At 39.2% G+C, this 19,925-nt stretch overlaps 1 protein-coding gene across 14 annotated transcripts in view; it reads right to left on the bottom strand.

Moving 5' to 3' along the window:
- The window catches only part of MCPH1 (microcephalin 1), a 224,524-nt gene that overhangs the window by 153,898 nt on the left and 50,701 nt on the right, over positions 1–19,925 (bottom strand). For 9 of the 14 annotated variants that reach the window (XM_043542344.1, XM_043542355.1, XM_037894194.2 and 6 more), the window contains 2 exons: positions 11,636–11,673; positions 8,173–8,335 (listed from right to left, as the gene is read on the bottom strand). The exons of 2 other annotated variants lie outside the window; for them this stretch is intronic. In XM_043542344.1, the coding sequence (XP_043398279.1) occupies positions 8,173–8,335; positions 11,636–11,673 (201 nt within the window). Of the gene's footprint in view, positions 1–3,123; positions 3,679–8,172; positions 8,336–11,635; positions 11,674–19,925 lie in introns of those variants that run through there. 3 more of the 14 variants (XM_043542352.1, XM_043542353.1, XM_043542350.1) reach the window with 2 other exon arrangements.

Below are 19,925 nucleotides of genomic sequence, written 5' to 3'. Positions count from 1 at the left end.
GTCTATTCTTTTAAAAATCATGCCAAATATGTAATAATGCAGTATTGTATTTAGCCTCAACATATGCTGTAATTTTTTTCAGACAAGAGATTGTAATGTCTCAAAGTAGAACAAAGGATAACATCTAATAAGGAAGCCATTCTTATTTAATATCACTTAAACATAAACATTAAGATATCAGTTAGCTTTAGATTTACAGCTTCATTTGACATCATTAATCTGAGATATATCGCTTGAAAAATGTTTGGCAATTCAAATTCAGCTGAGCTGGGAAAATTGTAGTATTTCACACAGCACTTTCTTAGACATTTCAGATATATTAAATGCGAATTGGTTCCTCTACAGATAGTACCCAGCAGGAACAGATGTACCATGCACTACAATGCGTGCAGCATGTCAATGCTGTAACCAAAAGATATTTGACCAAGAGTAAACAGCAACCAATCAACTAGATTAATAGATAAATTTAAAAGATTAGTTAGGTTTGGGTAATTGGTTTTCAAAATGAAATCCAATTTTACAGTTAAACCCTAAATCAATCCTTACAGTAGTTACAGAGTTTAGTTTAGACACTAATTTTGTTCATCTGAATATAAAATGGATTATAGCTCATCTGTCTATCATGGTTTTGGACTGGAGTGCAAAGTCACACTATCTAATTTTCTGTTAAAGTAGGAAACTAGATACAGAGTCCATGAACAGGTCACAGAGGTAAATAATTTATCTGTCACTGAAACATTCAGAGTTTTCATAAACACAGTAGGCAAGATCCTGTCTCTACTAAGTCAATGGGAGTTTTGCCACTAACTTTAACAGAACCAGGATTTCATCCAATAAGTTTTCAAAACAGCACTCAGAAAATAACAAAATAAGCTACTTCCAAATATTTTCTGTAAAGACAACTGACGTAGGGACATTAGTCCAAGTAACTTTAACAGTATAAAATGAAAAGGGACAATTAAATATATTAGCATCTTTGAGTTAACTACTTTCTTTTGACCTGCTAGCGATAACGCAAAATTTGTTGTACAATAATTTTTATGTTTTTATGTATAAGAAGCTAAAGAAAGTTGCAGAATTGCAGAATATATTTGAAGTGTTTAAATTATACTAAAAGAGAAAAGTTCATAATATTTTCAAGTATAGTAGAAGATTTAACTTACAAAGTATGTTAAAGCAACACTTATTTCAAGTGTGTTTCCTGTATCTGAGTATCTGGCCTAAGATAATTTCTTTGATTATGATTACAGCAAATATGATCCATCTGTTGCATAAAACCTTTGGAACTTCAGTACTTCCTGTTCCTGAAATCTTCCCAACCTAGCATGGAAGGGATTTTAGTGCACGTTTTTCATGTCAAAAGAGTTTTGCCCCAGAAAAAAATTCACTGCTTAAGCACTAGTTATGCCATTCATTAGTTTGTACAGCTTCATTTATTACTTAATATTTACTGCTTTATTACTGTCATGTTGTATTATAGCATTGTTAAACAGTAACACACAAAAGCCCACATGGCCATGCTGATTAATGACATGACATGTCTTGCGTTCAGGGTGATGTATGAGGAAATGATGATGTTGTCTAAGCATCTGTCATTATGGAACATACTTAAATGACCAGAAGTAATTTACTGAACCTAAGAATTTAAGAATGACCATACTGGGTCAGACCAAAGGTCCATCTAGCCCAGTATCCTGTCGTCCGACAGTGGTCAATGCCAGGTGCTCCAGAGGGAATGAACAGAACAGATAATCATCAAGTGATCCATCCCCTGTCGCCCATTCCCAGCTTCTGGCAAAGAGAATTATATTCTATAATTATATTCTAGAATTTGAAACAAAACAACACTGATCTATGTAAAGTAAGTTTGTGGTTTCAGTTCCTATTGGGGAACAATCCATATCACACAAAGCATCAGTATCACTGGCATTTTTACTAGTAATCAATGATTAAGTAAGTTAGTGAGTCTAGACTATCAATTGAACCTCCAAAACCTGGTTGAAGCACTTTGGTGGGATAATGTGGAAAATGTGCCATGCAGCATCTATTCTCTATATTACATACAAAAAAAAAAATCCACCTGTAGGGGAAAAATAGTATGCCCTCATGTAATCAAAGAACGTATCTCAATACATGTGCACAAGGGGATTGAATTAAGGTTGCTTCGCCAACTGTAAATCTGGCATTCCCCAACATTTGTGTGTTTGATTTTGACACCTAAATAATGTTTTTTTAACATAGATTTTTTGTATGGAATTCCCAAAGAAAAAAGGCACTTCCTTTGCCAAACCTCAATTCCATTGCTGATTTTCAAAGGCCTGTGGCAAACAATGGAGATGTTAAAGCTTCTCAAAAAGGTCAAAAGAACCTTTTAATGCAAAGTATTAGGCAACCTAAATATCACTACTAAGTCTCTATAATTAATTCTCTTTTTAAAGCAACTCTATATACTAAAACTAAATGATAAATTATTTCCAGTGTCCAATCTGAAATGTTCTACCACTGAGAGTAGTAATATTAAGATTTAAGTTAAAGCATTTTATGGATTCATTATTTTAGCATTATTGGAAAAGACAGACTACGTTCTGCATTACTGAATTTCCTCTAACTAATTTTTTACAGTATTCCTTGTGGTCATGGAAGACAGATGAACTTTCATATAAATATGTATGGCTTCAACTATCTCCTCTCCTCTGATAAGGGTGTTGAGTCATGAATAATTTGGGTGAAATAATGGTAAATTGATGTTGATGACAAAATTAGAAATGAGACAAAAATGACCTGTCAGATAACAGGTGCCCTTAATTAGACTTTTTCTTTTTTGAAATAATTCATTTCAGGGTCTTAGTGACAGACGGAATACTTTATTCAGATCCGTTAGAAAACAGTGTTTATGAACCCTTTGATATGGAGAGTTCCTAGTGACCACTGCCACTTAACGTCTGCAGTTCTGCACACCCCAAAATCTTTTTTTAGTGATTGGATGTCAGTTAAAGCAAAATGATATTATAATATTCACAGTTAAAGGAATCTAAATATTAAATAAATTAGTGATTAATATTAAAACTAAAGCCTGTTATCCTTGCAGTTTAAATTCCTGAGTTACCTGTACCTCTGACCCTCTTGTGGCTTCCTCGAAGCCACCCAAGTTAGGGGGCAGCTGAAGGCCTGACACCTTTCTCAGGATAGAATCCCATGATTCTCTCACTTCAGACCACAGTCTCAGGCTGCAGACTCCTGCAATTCATTGTGTTCACCTCAGCAGATGTGACCTCAGTTCAGCTCTGTTGAACTCTGTTCATTATTCTCTCTAGGGCAATGGCAGAGTTAACCAGTGTCCTGGCAGCTTTCAGAAACAAAGTACTATTTATTCAAAACAAAAATATTAGAGTAAATGTATCTTAAAAACAACAAACAGCTCATACACAGGCTAGCTTACACGGTGGTCACTCACCTACCACCTGCAGACACTAGCAGGTTCTAAAATAATTCAGATCCTCCGTCAAGGTCTATTTCTGCTGCACTGAGTTTTATGCATGTCAGTTTTCAGATTGTGTCCATGACGCTCTCTCCAGATCTATTTTCAAGTCCTTTGTCTGCCAAAGCCTTTGAACTAAGTGTCAAACCCATCTGTGTGCTATTTTCCCAACGGGGCAAAACTTCAAAAAGACTTGTTACCTGCATTGTTTAAGTATTGGGGATTAGTTCCTGCAGGAAGCATCTGTTATCTGACCCATTAGTCAGGAATACAATCACAAGCAAGCCCACAAAGATACATATAACAAACTTAATACAATAGTCTTTGCATATATATTCCATGACTCCATAGCATCTATCACACTTGCCTATATCCTACTCATCCACAACTCCTACTTACTTCAGTGAGTGTGTTGCCCACACATCAACTCAGTAAAAAAAATGAGTGAAGACAGTTTAAAGATTTGGTTCAATAATACTTAAATGAACAAATTAATCCCTAATCTATTCCATTCACTTCACTGGCATTATAGTATGGATAAAGTTGGCCCAAAGGGTAAAAGCGTTGAGCTTAATATGATCCTATGTGGATTATTCCTAATCAAGCAATACTTTTGTTTTTGCTCCTAGTTAATGCTCTGTTGGAGCTCTTGACATAGAATATTACATGAGATGTGCAACTGACATTCGACAAAACAGAGAAATTGACTCTACGTAAATATTGTCAACTACACAAAGAACAGGAAAAAATCACTAAGATTTGTTTATAATCTTAGTTATTTGAAGCAATTTTCAGATGGAAATATATAATTTTCATATTCATTGCATCTTTTCATGAAAACTGCACCCTATAGAGATATACTGTTAAGAAGATATCTTTATGTGAAGTATTAAATTATACAAGACTATGGGTAGGGGTGCTGGAACAATTTTTTATAGTGGGTGATGCTTAGACCCCACAGAACCAAAACTGTAAACCCAGTAAGTAATGGAAACAACTTCAAATCAGTCATGTGGCAGCACCCCAAGTTCCAGCACCTATGATTATGGGCCAGATTTTTTAAAGTATTAGGAACTTAAAATATCAGCTAGTTGCCTAGTGCAGTGGTTCTCAACCCGGGGTACACTTACCCAGGGGGGTACACAGAAGTTTTCCAAGGGGTACATCAACTCATATAGATATTTGCCTAGTTTTACAACAGGCTACATAAAAAGCACTAGTAAAGTCAGAACAAATTAAAATTTCATACAGACAATGGACTTGTTTATATCGCTCTATATACTATACACTAAATGTAAGTACACCTCTACCCCGATATAATGCAGTCCAATATAACACAAATTTGGATATAACACGGTAAAGCAGCGCTCCGGGGAGCGGGGCTGCTTTACCTCATTATATCCGAATTCAGGTTACCACAAGCAGTTCCTCTGCACCCCACCCCCTTACTGGCTGCCCGCCCCCCCCCCCGACCCCCCCCAGCTCGCCTCCGCTCCGCCTCCACCTCCTCCCATGAGCGAGCCGCAGCTTCGTTTCTTCTCCCTCTCAGGCTTGCCGCGCCAATCAGCTGATTGGCGCGGCAAGCCTGGGAGGGAGGGGGAGAGAAGCAGAGTGGTGGTGGCGTGCTCAGGGGAGGAGGCAGAGGTGGAGTGGAGGTGAGCCGGGGCAGAGAGTGGTTCCTCTCCCTACCCAGATATAACCCAGTCTCACCTATAAGACAGTAAGATTTTTTTGGCTTCCGAGGAACGCTTTATATCAGGGTAGAGGTGTACAATATTTATATTCCAATTGATTTATTTTAGAATTATATGGTAAAAATGAGAAAGTAAGTAATTTTTTAGTAAGAGTGTGCTGAGACACTTCTGTATTTTTAGGTCTGATTTTGTAAGCAAGTAGTTTTTAAGTGAGGTGAAACTTGGGGTATGCAAGACAAATCAGATTCCTGAACGGGGTACAGTAGTCTGGAAACATTGAGAGCCTCTGGCCTAGTAGAATTTTCAAACACCTACGCACCTAATTCCCATTGATTTCATGGAAGTTAGGAACTTAGTGGGATTTTCAAAGGTGCCTGGGTATCTATCTGCTGCTTTAGGTGCCTAATTACCTTTAGAAATCTGGCCCTATGACATTGGTCCTCTGTTCTTGGTTATATGGCAACAACATGATTGATATACTTGAAACAATAAAAACTATTACATTTTAAATATATATAAGAATACAAGAAATTGACCAAGAAAGCATATTCAAAGCAATCCTTATGCACACCTTCAGACTACATAGTTGTTTGTATACAAGGTTTTCATAAAGCATGTTTTCCAATCTTCTTGTCTTCCTTTTTGTAGATCATAAAAAGGAAGAAACTGTTTTATCTAAAAATAGATTCCCTTAACAGATGTTTCAATAACACTTTAGAAATACTAAAAAAAAACCTTATGATAATCCTTGTGTATTCAATATTTGCAAAAATAGAGCTACAGTGAACCCCCGCTATAATGCAATAATTGGGGTACAAAAAATTCGATCAAGGTAAATGTGGGGTCGCTTCATAGCGGGGTCACGAAAATTTACCATTTCAAGTCCGTCAGTTAAAGTCTTGTAAAAAAAAAACACAACGATTATCCTAGTGTGTTTTAAACACAAAAGTAGTAATTTAATTACATGTACATGAAAGAAACCAGTGAAATCTACTAAAACTAATCATTGCACAGAGTGCAAAGTCAATCTGCTTGCATGAGTCCATAATTTTAAATTTCATCACTTCTTAAAAAAGCTATCTAGTGCGGTCTGCTTATTTGCCATGGACTGTTGGCTTCTAGCAAAGTCAAGAATGCTTCTGAGTTGGAGGATTGTGACGCTGTCCACGTCTTGAATTTCCAGCGACCTCAAACTAGCTTCTAGGTGCTTTACTGCCTCGGACACTTTTGGTGGAGAAGTTGAGGTGCCATCATGGTCATCGTAGTCATCATTAGCACCACTGGTTTCGGGCTCTGGTGGTGCAGCTTCATTCTTCCTACTGACATTTGCAACAATTTTGCCATCTGAGATGTGTTCATATATGGGGCAGATGTCATCTTCTGAAAACAAGTTGAGGATGTCATGATGACTGTGCTCATATTCTCTGAGTGCTTCGACTAAATGTATGTCGTCTTCAATGAATCTTGTAAATTCAGGCTCGTCGTCGTTACCATCATCGTGTGTAGATGACAGAAAAGCTGGACCAAGACCCTTTATCCAGCATCGTTCAATGCAACGTGCAGAGAGAGCAACCCAGGCTTTCCCGCCGAGGTGACAGACTTCTTTCAAGTTGCATGATGCCATTGATGTGTCAATGGAGGAGTTATCATCTGCTACCATCCGCTTGATCATTGTGCGACGATAGTTTTGCTTAAATACCGATATGATGCCTTGGTCCAGTGGCTGGATTTCTGATGTAGTGTTCTTCGGGAGATAAGAGACTTTAATCTTGCCGTCACGACTTACAAAATTTTCCGCTGGGGGTGGGCAGGGCAATTATCCAGCAGAAGGAGAGCTTTTTGGCTCCTGCTTGAGTTTTTGCAAAGGAGCCCAAACTGCTGGCACGAAAGTTTTATGGAACCAATCTTGAAATATGGAGCTATTTATCCATGCATTCTTGCTGTTGGTGTATTCAAAGGGAATGGCCTTCATATTAACATGATAAAAAATCTGGGAGACCTCGCTTTTCCGATCATCAGAGGTCTGACTTTGTGGCTGCCAGACTTGTTGACGCAAAACAAGAGAGAGTGACTCGGTCCTTCTTCTGCTTAAAGCCTTCTCATTTGTGACTATTAGTCCTGGTTGCAAGGGTGAGATCCGGTCACATTTTAAAGCATAAACCAGTCTTGTCACAGTTGTAAACTTGATCGACTGTGTAGCAACCTTCCTCCAGCAACTTTTTAAGCTCAGTTGGGTAGGAATCAGCAGCCTCTTTAACAGCTGAGCGGATTTCCCCAGAAACAAGAACTTGGCTTATAGTGTGCCTTTTCTTGAATCTGTCCAGCCAGCCGTTACTCACCTTAAATTTGGATTCATTTCCATTGATAAGGCGATCAAAATTTCTCTGCTTGAGCTTTCAGAATAGAGCCAGAAATGGGAACTCCTGAGTGAGCCTGGACAAACCATTGGTACAAGGCTGAATCTACGCTTTCGTCATTAGCAAACTTGACCTTTTTACACTGTAAACCAGTTTCCTCTTCAAGAATGCACGGTAGGCTACGGAGCTTTCCTTCTTTTTTCCACCCTCGCAGAGTGGACTTGCTAATTCCTAGATCTCTAGCAAGCTGAGTTTATTGTTTGCCCTTCTTTAGTTGATCCAAGGCATACAATTCCTCTTGGGCAGAAAATGACTTGTGTTTGCAAACTGGAATATCCATAATGGAAGAATGCAGTTTATTTATAAATGTTATAAAAAAAGTATTCCAGCAGAACGCGAACAGTATTACGGCCTTAAAGGGGAGCCAACTTATGATTGTGTTATATCCGAATTCGCGTTATCACGGGGCGTATTATTGCGAGGTTTGACTGTACATGTTTCAGAACAGAATTCTATTTAATGCAAAAGAATAATGAAGATGCTACTGCTTATGGCAAGTTTTTGATAGGGATGTTATATCTTAGCTAATGCTGAACAAACAAACTTGATTTACTTTATTGTGAAATTCAGATCTCTCTCTTACCCATTCGTAACACACAATCCAGCAGCCCCGGGCAATTCCCAGCATTACATTCAAGGTGCGACGAGGACTCCCTGTAACCACATGAGTAGTCGTTTCACATACATCATCCGAAAACAAAAAGCCTCCCAGTTTATTCACCACCTGAATTATTGCACACTGCTTCCTGCCAAAACACAGAAGGGGGGGCGGGGAATCCACAATCAGTAGAACTCAATATTAAATGTTTTATGTATACACCCTAATAGTTACTGTATAAAAAGTAATGTAAAAATTCAGACAAAACTTTTGCTTAATAGATTTCACTGGGAAATTCCAGTTGTCAACAACCTCCAAACATCAGGCAACATTTAGCCTAAATATTAAACTAGGTGTCTCAAACTCAAATACCTAATTTTAAAGTTTTGTCCCTACTGTGTAGACACCTCAAAACCATCAGAAAAATTACTGTATGTTGGTTCAATCACCAGAGCATGAAGCTCACTAGTACTACAAATTATTGCCACCAGATACAATTCCCACGTATAATACTGAATGTCCACCTGTAACTAGAGTTCTAAGTATATTATCTATGAGTATGAACATTGAAGTACACAAATACATCATCATGTGACCACTGAGATCTTGGTATCCCTTGAGGAAAGATGATGTATGAGAACTATTTACTGCTGCAGTACTGTAACAAAAAGCTTGATTCCAATGTCTTTTCTGTCCACACACCTGACTTCTGGGAGCTTGAGAGGAAGCTCAGAAACACCTCTACTCAAGATCAAGTAATTAAGAAACAGCCTGGAGCAGATTTACCCATCTAGTGCAATACTGATCTTCTCAGGAAAAATAGGCAGAGCTCATGAGTCAATCAATGCCATCTTGTAAGCTTGTACAGGACATCTCTTATAGCTTGTGGGGCACTTTTTTCATTCCATCCACATTTCTCTCTGCAGAAAGTAACTCAATAAAAAAAGCTCCCAAAATAAACTGGCTAAAACAAAGAGTGCACAGAACTCTAAGAAGATCCTAAAAGGATTCTTCAGAGAGACAGCAAAAGCTTTTAAAATGAGATTTAAAGGAAACAAATAGCTTAGCAAATTGACTTCCCACTGAAGGAGATGCCAAGTGCAGAACTGTTTTTAACTTATTTAACTGCCTGAATATATACTTAGGAGCCTAACTTTAGCCCCTCATTTGTGATCATCTTAGCCTTACTTATTTGTCACTGGATATATTTATGCTTCCTTTACCCTGCAAAGAGTGTTTTAGTTAGACAGATATTGTGTTTGATGGTCATGGCAACTTTGAACCCACAGGGATGCTGACCCTACCTGGTCTATATGCTCAGGGGGTAGGTTTTACACACGCAGTTTATCTTGGCTCTTTTTGCTAGCTATATGAGATATGCTCTGGAATGAGAGGAAAGGTCCTACAATATGAATCTGAACTGAAATAGCTCTAAGATCATAGTTTACAATAGAAACTAGCCAATTCGCATTTCAATAAACTACAAACCTACTACATGCAGATTTATGGGTTTGCAATTCCGTGAAGCACAATATGGCTAGGTATTGCTGCCGGCCAGTGGGTGATGCTATGCTCTTATAAGAGGAAAACAATGTCAAGACACCACTCATCTCACACCCTATATTTACTTAAATTCCACTGACCCATTTCTATAGCCCTGGCTCCTACTCAGACAGAACAGGCTCTTGGCCGATGGTTTCTCTCTCTCTCTCTAGAGGGATGCATTTCCTTCTCTTTCCAGAGGTAGTCTGCCCCACCCATATACTGGGGAACACAACCTATAATGTGCTCTCTATACTCTGAATGCAGTCAGCTCAAAGTAGAAAGCAGACTTTTGAGGGACAAAGTTGGTTACCATTAGCCATATAACGTACCATAACATAAACTAAGTGAGTGCAATAATACTCAGATATTAAGCAGATTTAGTAATATATATAAAAGGAGGATCCATGCAAGAAGAAGATTATATTTAATGTGAGAAAGGATGGTTTTGCAATATGGCCATGAGACCTGGGTTATTTTTCCAGCTCTGCCTTTTTCTATGTTTTCGGACAAATCACAACCTCCCTGTGCTTCATTTGTCTCATCTGTAACATGGTGATCATATTTACCGACCTTATAGGGGATGTCATGTTGTGCAATTAAATATAAGGCTTGTGAAGTGCACTGATGCTCTAAAATGGATGGGTGTTATGTGTCGGGTTTCATGAAGCATTCAGAAGATAAAACTAAAAATATATTTTAAGTTTTTCTGCTTCCTGAACTATTATTTTATAATGAAAGTGGAAAAATTGACAGAAACACAGTTAGAAGTTATCTTTAAAGAAATGCTTTAGAAAAGTGCATTTTTAAAGTATTCATCTTTATATAACCATCATGGTTTATCAAATGTTTTCAAACCTGAAACAGACATGTGGGTGGCACAAATAACTCTCTTTTTTTCCAAAGGAATTTAGCATAAAATATAGGACTTTGTTTTTGTCGGATGCTCTTTATTTTGTAGGAGTTTAAGGAGAATAAAAAGAGTATGCCAGAAAAATACTAACGCTTCCACAAATATGCAGTGGCATCTGGCTTTTAATGCTTTGTAACCAAGTGTCTAAAAAACCCTAAAAGAAATACTACTTTAACAGCTATTTATGTAAAATAAAACATTTAAATTGATGTTTCAGGCAGTTATGATGTTCTTTATAAAAACAATTCAAATATATAAGGACAAAACCAAAGACACAGGTAAAAAGTCCATGCTATTTACTGTATAATCCTCCATTTCCTCCCCAAAACTCCCAATTTATTTCAAATTGAAGTTTTCACTGTAGTTTTATTACCGTTAACTGCTGAGTAGCACAAGTATAACATGCGCTCTAGTTCAGTGGCTCGCAACCTTTCCAGACTATTGTACCCCGTTCAGGAGTCTGATTTGCCTATTGTACCCCAACTTTCACCTCACTTAAAAATTACTTGCTTACAAAATCAGACCTAAAAATACAAAAGCATCACAACACACCATTACTGAAAAATTGCTTATTTTCTCATTTTTACCATATAATTCTAAAATATATCAACTGGAATATAAATACTGTACTTACATTTGAGTGTATAGTATATTATATAGAACAGTATAAACAAGCCATTGTCTGTTTGTACTGGCCTCGCTAGTACTTTTTATGTTGCCTGTTGTAAAACTAGGCAAATATATAGATGAGCTGATGTACCCCTTGGAAGACCTCTGCGTACCCCAAGGGTACGCGTATCACAGGTTGAGAACCCATGCTCTAGTCTACAGATTAACACCATGTATTTAAGCATATGCATGCCAGTCAACAGAAGGAAATATATTTCATGGATAACCTACAAATAAATTTAATCCAGTATGTGAAAGCCAAGGCTGTAAACAAGTTCAAAATTTACACAGAATAGAAAAGTCACAAAAATATCTAGTACTTACTCAGAGGACATGCTTGTCATGACTAATGTTCTTGTTGGCTAGAGATTTTAAAAAGGAAGAACAAGAAAACAGTCAAAAATATGAAAAAAACTTTTTCCCACAGAAACTAAGTTGTAAGAGATTCCACTAAAGACACAAAGTAAATCAGGATTAAGACACTAGTTCGCAGGCCTGCTGCATGTTGCAGGAAATAAGATCTCTGAACAGATTACATGTCACATGATTCCAAGGACAGTGATGTTCAGGCATATCACAAGTGATGCACTTCGGCATCAGGGAAGGCAACCGCTAAAAACTGCACAAACACTTTCTGCCATCTGCCCTTCTCTGAAGCATAAACAAATGCTCCAACGGCCCCATCCAAATATGTTAACAATCACTTATATGGACAAAAAATTATTTCTTGGGGGAAAACGTAGAATCTATTATAAAAGGAGGGAGAGATCCTTGGAACCCCCTTGTGACAACCATTTGTTAAGATACAAGAGTAAAACCACCAATGTGGTGCCTGGGCAAGAGACGGTGCAAACAAGATGGTTCTGTAATACTAGTTTCAGCTGGTGATAATGATTAATACTTCAAATTGGTTTATAAAAACTTCAGTCCAATGCCATTGTACAGCTACCATACTTTGAGTTACACCTTCAAGCTGGTAACCAATCATTAGAAGAAAATTAGGTATATTACCAAGATACAGAATATATTCATTCTCTTAGCAAGTCTATGCTTTTATTTAACATAGAAAATTGTGGCAAAGTACTTATTCATCTTTCTGAAGCATATAGCATCAACCTGTCTACCCAAGAAACAGATATACCTAAAATAAGTTTTCCAAAAACTGAAGGCAAGCAGATCTGCTTAGTACTATATTACATATACTACCCACAGTAACAAAACAGTATGTAAGGTCTGTTTGAAAATATTTGTCTGATTCATATATTGTTTTAAATAAATCTGTGTTCTAGAATTTTTCCTGCAAATCTATTGATCCACAGACCCACACAGTGTCTCTTCTAATATTTCCCCATGCCATTCCACAACCCCAAGTTTGCTGACCCCTCCCCACAACTACTTTCCTTTGAATCATGTACATAGTTGAGAATGCTTAAGATACTGTAAATCAGCTTAAGGCTTGTAGCACAGGCTCAAGAGGTGGCTGAAAGCCTCACTGCATCTTACTTATTAATGAATCACAATAAGAGAAAGAACAGACCCACAGTATAAACTCCCCTACCAGTGCAGAATAGTTCTCCATTGTATAGTTAAGTAATTCATCCACTATAAGAAGAGGAGAGTTCCTTGGAATTATTTTACTAGACTAATGGCTTTTACTTTGCAGCAAGAATGCATTTTCATTCTTTGATGTGAATGGGCTTTAAATAAACAATTTGGCTTCAGATTATACAGTGAGTTATAACTATCAATGTTGTAAATATGTTCACATTTTTCCTTTTGCTTAAATGCTTTGTTCCTATCCTGCGTTAATTAAATATATTATTTTTAAAAGAAATGGGACGAGGACACAGAAAAGCCATTAAAAGACAGTTTTCAGAGTTTGAAATAGACAATAAAAACTTAAAGGAAATTCCAAAGAAGAGAGACTAACCACAGTTCAGCTTTTGGGAAATAAATACACTAACACAGAAATGTATATATCGGTACATTCAATTTGCGAATAACTGAAGGGGCGATCACTAGCAGCCAGCATGGATTTACTAAGAACAAATCACGCCAAACCAGCTTGATTTCCTTCTTTGACAATGTAATTGTTTTGGTAGATAGGAGGAATGTGGTGGACATAATATATCTGGACTTCAGCAATGCTTTTGATACAGTCCTACATGACATTCTGATAAACAAGCTGGAGAAACATGGGCTTGATGGAACTACCATTGAATGGCCACATAATTGGTTACACAACCTCAAACAAAGAGTCACTGTTAATGGAATGATTACTCCTGGGGGACTTCTGCACCACTGACAGGGATGCAAAGGGAAGTTGCAAGAGCAGTCACGCACCACACACTAGCAGCGCAGTTACACCATTTCAGGCAGCTGGCAGAGAGGTGGCTCCTACCCTGAGCTGGGATTGGACGGGCTGGAAGCAGGAGAGGATGGGACTTCCTCTTCCCCTGCAAAGAATGGCTGGGGCTGTATCAAACCTACCTCCAGAAACCTCCCCCCGCTGCAGAAAGCTCAGCATCCTCCCCCGCTTCCTGCCCCCATCACTCCTCAGCTGTGGGGAGAGGGGTCGCTGTGCGGGGAGCTGCTCCCGCATCCACCCAAGCCCCGTGCATCTGGACCTCCCATACCCAGATGGGCTCACCCCGTACACACAGAACTCTCCTAGCCCCTCCATACCTGAACTTCACCCCACTGAACCTCAACCCTGCATCTGGAGCCCCCCTTCACCCAGACTTCCTGCCTTCAGACCCAACCCCTGCACTCAAACCCCCACCCTGATGAGCCCCAGCCCCCTACACCACCCTGAGCCCCCACATGCAGACCCCCAACTAGATGCACCCAGACCACCACTCCACCAAGCCCTACTCCCCCAGCACCCAGACCCCTCCGCGGAAGCCCCAACCACTTTCACCTGCAAGCCCCTGCAGAGTCCCATTGCCCCTGCACATGGAACCCCCACAACGAGCCTCTGTGCATCCAGATCCCCCCCACTGAACTTCCTACACCCAAACTGTCCCACACAGAATCCTCTCACCCTACACTTGGATCCCACCACACTGAGCCCCTTCCACACTTGGATCCTGCCTGGGTGAGTCTGCCTGCCCCACACGTGGTGTAAAGGGGCAGGGCCTCGGGGTGTTTCTGGGACAGGCCTAGGCCTTGTGCTGTGTCAGGGTCGGGTGCAGCCTCACACTGAGTCTGTGTCCTCAGGGTGGGGTTGCCGCAGGGTGATCTCCCACCTTCCTACAGCCAGTGGCCTGTGCTCCCCACTGCCATGCTGGAGCCTCTGCATTTATTTATTGACAAATAAAACTTGCAGAATTTTTAATTTTTTGGCACAGAATGCCCTTAGGAGTAAATGATGGCAATTTGGAAGGAGGTCTCAAGTGGGGTTCCACAGGGATCAGTTCTGGATCTGGTGTTATTTAACATCTTTATTAATTATCTGGATGTAGGAATAGAGAGCATACTGATCAAATCTGCAGATGAGACAAAACTGGAGAGGGAGGTGCTGCAAACACTTTGGAGGATAGAGCTAAAATTCAGAGGGATCTTGATAAATTGGAGAACTGGGCTACAGATGACAAAATGAAATTCAACAAAGACAAATGTAAGGTGCTACACTTAGGGAAGAAAAACCAAATGCACAAATACAGAATGGGGGATAATTGCTGAGAAGGATCTGGGAGTTGTACAGGATCACAACCTCAGCATGAGTCAACAATACGATGCAAAACAAAATTTAAAAAAAATGCAATTTTGGGTTGCATTAACAGAGGCATAGCATACAAGTCACGGGAGGTGACAGTGTCGCTCTACGTGATGCTGGTTAGGCTTCAGCTAGAGTACTGTGTCCAATTTCGGTCACCAATTTAGAGAAACTAGAAAAGATCCAGAGGCAAGCAACAAAGTTGATAAAAGGGATGGAATGCAAGCCAAATGAGCAAAGGTTGAAGGAACTGGGTATGTTTACTTTGGAAGGAGGAGATTAAGGGAGGACATGATAGTGGTCTTCAAATACTCGAAAGGCTGCCATTAAAAAGATGAAGAAAAGTTGTTCTCTTGCCACAGAGCACAGAACAAGAGGCAATGGGTTCAAACTACAGCATAGGAGATTTAGAGTACATAAAAAAAAATTCTAACTGTAAGCAAAGTAAGACAATGAAACAGACTGCCTAGGGAAGTCATGGAAGCTCTTTCATTGCAGGTTTTCAAAAAGAGGCTGGATAGCCATCCATCTTGGATGGTTTAGATTCAACAAAACCTGCAACTTGGAAAGAGATTAGACTAGATTGACCCTTGCGTCTGACTTATGCTTCTATGATTCTACACATATACAGAAACAGGACCAAAAAAAATGTTTGTGTTGAAAACAGACAAGCGCTAGCCACAGTTATGAAAAATATTTTTGAAAAGATTTATATTTATTATACCTGAGACTTAGGAAACACTGCTGTAAATTACACAGGCATATAATAGTTCAAAAGTAAACAATTATAGAATACAAAAGAAATTAAACAGTCAAGCATAGAGGAATAACAAAGTAAACAAAAAGAAAAACAGTGCAAAAAGTGAGGTGGTGTGCTGAAATGGTGGTGTTAAATATGAGTGATAGCTGAAGATTAGCCAATGTGAAAAGCTATTAACTCAGTCCTGCTGCACCTTAACTAGAAACGTACAATGCATCTTACCAAACACTTAACTTGCTAATGGTAGCACCTGCTGATTATGTCTGTACTTATTGCTATCCTAATGACTGGAAAGAAGATTTTTAATGTACATATCTAAGATAATTAAATTTCATTCTTTTTTTAGCCAAAAGATTTTCCACTTTATTTTTGCCAAATTCACATAAGCTGTTAGTGTCAAATAGCTCTTGGAAACTTCATCAGCTTAATACAATTTCCTAAAAAAACAAATCCAGCTTCTGGACTTTTCATTTTCATATTTGGCACTCAAATACATCCCTCCAATAAAGTCCGTATCAACCTGGATCCAGGTGATATGGTCCTGTTTACTACCAGCATGGGGCATATTTCCTGTGGGCAATGTCACGGAAGCCATTAGGAGAATATGGTGGATAGCAAAAATACTGGCGCAATCAATAGTTAGACTGTATATCTGTAAAACACTAAGAGTCAGATCCACTGTGGCCACTTTACACAGAGGGCAAGGGCTAGAGCCATGTAAAGAAGTCCTAAAAAGCCCCATATCTAGCTGTGAAAGGATTGCCCCAGCACAGGCACTGCAAAAGGTAGCCATAGTGGGGGTATTGGGGCAGGGGTTGGGGCAACAGAGGCTTATGGAGGGTAGGGCCCCAGCATGCCATGCTGCAGAGATCCCAGGCAGCACTGTGGCACATAGCACAGCCCAGAGAGGCTGCTGTAACTTAGGGGCTAAGTTACACTGAGGCCTCTCCAGCCCCAGAGGCCATGGGCTGGGAGACCACAAAGATGGCTTTAAAAGACTACAGTTTCCCATCCAATTCCCTCCGCCTGGGTGGCAAATCTCATCCTATGTACTTATATTACTGTGGGTTGCCTCAGCACGAACTCAATACTTTGGAATACACTAGTATTAACAGTCAGATTCCCAACTTTGCTGAACTTGCATTCAAAGATAGGTTACCTCAAATCTACCACAAAAGCTGCTTAACTGAAGATCAATACACAGAGTTCTAGTACAGCTCTCATGCAGCTGCTTCTCAAGCCTATAAACTGAGATATTGGCTGCAGCCTACAGGGCACATAGTCAGGGTGTAAAAACTGCTGGGTCCACACAACTGTGGATCCTTCAGCCTGTCCTGACACCACTCCCTTTAAAGACAGCCTTGTGGGGCCATCAGAGAGCCTCTGGAGCACACAGAATGGATACAGCGACTAGCCTGTGTGAATGCTCCATCAGTAGCTTCTCTTTTAAAATGTCTACCATGAGGCTTAAGGAACACCAAATTCACCCAGAAGTCCATATGCAAACTACCGAACTGGGGTGAATTTCACTCCCAATGAACAGTTATTCCCTCTTCATTCAGAAGTGCACATTTCTGTAAGCTAGGTGTCATCTATTAAGCAGATGTGTCCTGTTGCTTCAATAGGACAATCAATGTGTTTTAAGATGGTTGGCCAGTAGAAAACTGAGCCAAACTATGTGTTTTAATTTTTAGTTCTAGATTTTTTAAATTAATTACTTTTACTCCCTTTTCCCCCTTTATATACACTATCTACACTATTTGTGTCTGGTTTATTTTACATTGTGCTTTTATCATAAAACATGTTCTGAATTAGCAGTTTCTTTTCTAAATGGTAAAAAAAAACCATCTGGGGAGCATCACTGAGTTTCTAATGCACTTTTATACCAGAATTATTGTTAATAAAACACTGGAAAAGGTGGCATTAGGCAAACCGACCCTTTTTATTTATCATTCATCTGTGATTCCTAAAGACCTTCACATTCGTATTCTAAAACAGAACACATTTTTCCCAAATGACACAAAGTCTGGAAGGCATGCTGTGTTATAAATTAGACACCTATAGGACCTTTACATGATTTCTGCTTTTTCTTTAAGTCTTTCTCATAAATACAGTTGCATTAAATATTTCATTTTAGAGTCTGCCAACAAGCATATTTTTTCCAAGTCACATGAAATATAAAACATGTATTTCAATATCTCTCAAAGGAAACGGCATTTATAAATCCTGCCAATACTTAAAAACAATGTGATATTTCCTGTATGTTAACTGACCTATTCTGCAGAGAGACACACCCAACCTCCAAATTTGTTCTCTTACTGCTAAATAAAATGCATCCATGATAAAAATTTGCTTGGAACAATAATATTTTACATTTGTTCCTGGCTAAGTTCTGGACGTGAGGTCTGAGGAAGTTAGGTGTCTCATCCTCACAGGCCAAGTAGAATTTGTCCAAGCAACATATGCCACCTATTTAATATGCACTACTTTGTCCAAATATTCCCCTACTGGCTGTACCACTAAACCTGGAGAAAGCCATAACCTAGAGTGGAATTATTTCAGTGACAAAGGAAATAGGACCACAAGTGCTTTTCATATACTCAACCAGATGAGAAAGCCAGGTAAAAACTGAACTTTCCATATTTGGTGCTCAGACAGGTTACTCAGGAGTTCATCCTGCCAAGGGTTTGGCCGGGGAATCATTCCTAGTGGTGATCACACACTAGATAACTAGTTTGGATTTGTCAAGTCCAGTTAAAAGCAAAACAGAGTGAAAGAACAATATTCCATTTGTTTAGGAATGCCCTACTCCATCTCCTCTAGGTCATGTGCTTGCCTTACCAGCTCCCGGGCCTCTGCCAGTGGCTCAGAACTAAGGGACATACTTTCAGTGTTCACTGTTGCATTTTAGAAATCAAGTACTTCAGTGACCAGGTCCATAACACAGAAACACAGGTCCCTCCTAGAAAGATGGAAAGGTAGACCAGCACCATAAAATTCCCATCACAGTACCCAGGAGACTGGAGTAGCGACAGAGGCTCCATGCCCTCATAAAAGCCAGGGAAATTTGGAGTGGGAAGGAGAAAATCTTCTCTCCTTTCCAACAGCCAGATACTTTTACAAAGGCAGGGAGAATGGCTTCAAATTAAAGACATGAGATGAACAAGAAAGAGGAAACCCCCTGCAGACCCTAGAGTCAGCATTCTGGTAGGAATCCCAATATCCCACCTTCAACACCCCCGCCGTCCCCCCAGTATACTGGGCTAGATGGACCTTTGGTCTGACCTAGTATGGCTGTTCTTATGTAAGAAGAGTTAGACAGGGAGAGATTAAATTGTTTAAGTCAGAAAAGAAGTTCAGGAGAGGGAGATTTAAGAGGCAGAAGAAAGAAGACAACAGAGAATGCCAAAGATAACAGGCGAAGGGAGAGAGTAGAAAACAAGAAACACACAAAGATGACAATTTGGAAAAATATACACCATGGACTACTATTGGAAAAAAGGAGAAAAAGAGGATGAAATAAAAAAAGAGAAAGTTTGGAAAAGAGACACAGTAGAGGTCAAACATTTTAAAAACTGCTCTGAATCTAATTTTAATCCTATAAAAATACCAATTACTGACTAATATATGCTCATCTCTCCAAATGATCTGGAGGCAGATCTTGCACATTTTACTATTTATTAAAACATTGAGCAATGTGAAAAAAGTTTTTTCAAAGTTAATTCGGAGCAGTTGTGACGTTGCACTCCATAATGTTTTATGGAAATATGCTTATGAGTGTGAATATAATTTAACTGGAATATGCTTTATGCAGAAGGTCTCTTGTAAGGTATCATTACAAAGCTTATGATCTACTGAGTGTGTTTATCCTATTTGCTTGCATGTATTATATCTATGTCTGAAGTTAAGAAAATAAGATATAAACTTGTATTACTGATGTAAACCCATTAAGTGGAAGCCATGAAGGGTGCTTCAGAATCAATGACCTGTAAATGATCTCTGTTTACTTGCAAACCTTCCTGGGTAGTGTGGGCCAGCCTTGGAAGAATAGGGGCTGGGGTCTCACAGGACATGTGAACATGTCACCTGATGCTGGAATCCATCTTAAACCTGGTGCTTTTCCATTTAGGAGGGGT

This window comes from Chelonia mydas, chromosome 3 (assembly GCF_015237465.2).
Source record: "Chelonia mydas isolate rCheMyd1 chromosome 3, rCheMyd1.pri.v2, whole genome shotgun sequence".
Taxonomy (NCBI): Eukaryota; Metazoa; Chordata; order Testudines; family Cheloniidae; genus Chelonia; species Chelonia mydas.
The sequence above is the reverse complement of the archived record's forward strand: the minus strand, read 5'-3'. Positions and strand labels throughout refer to the sequence as shown.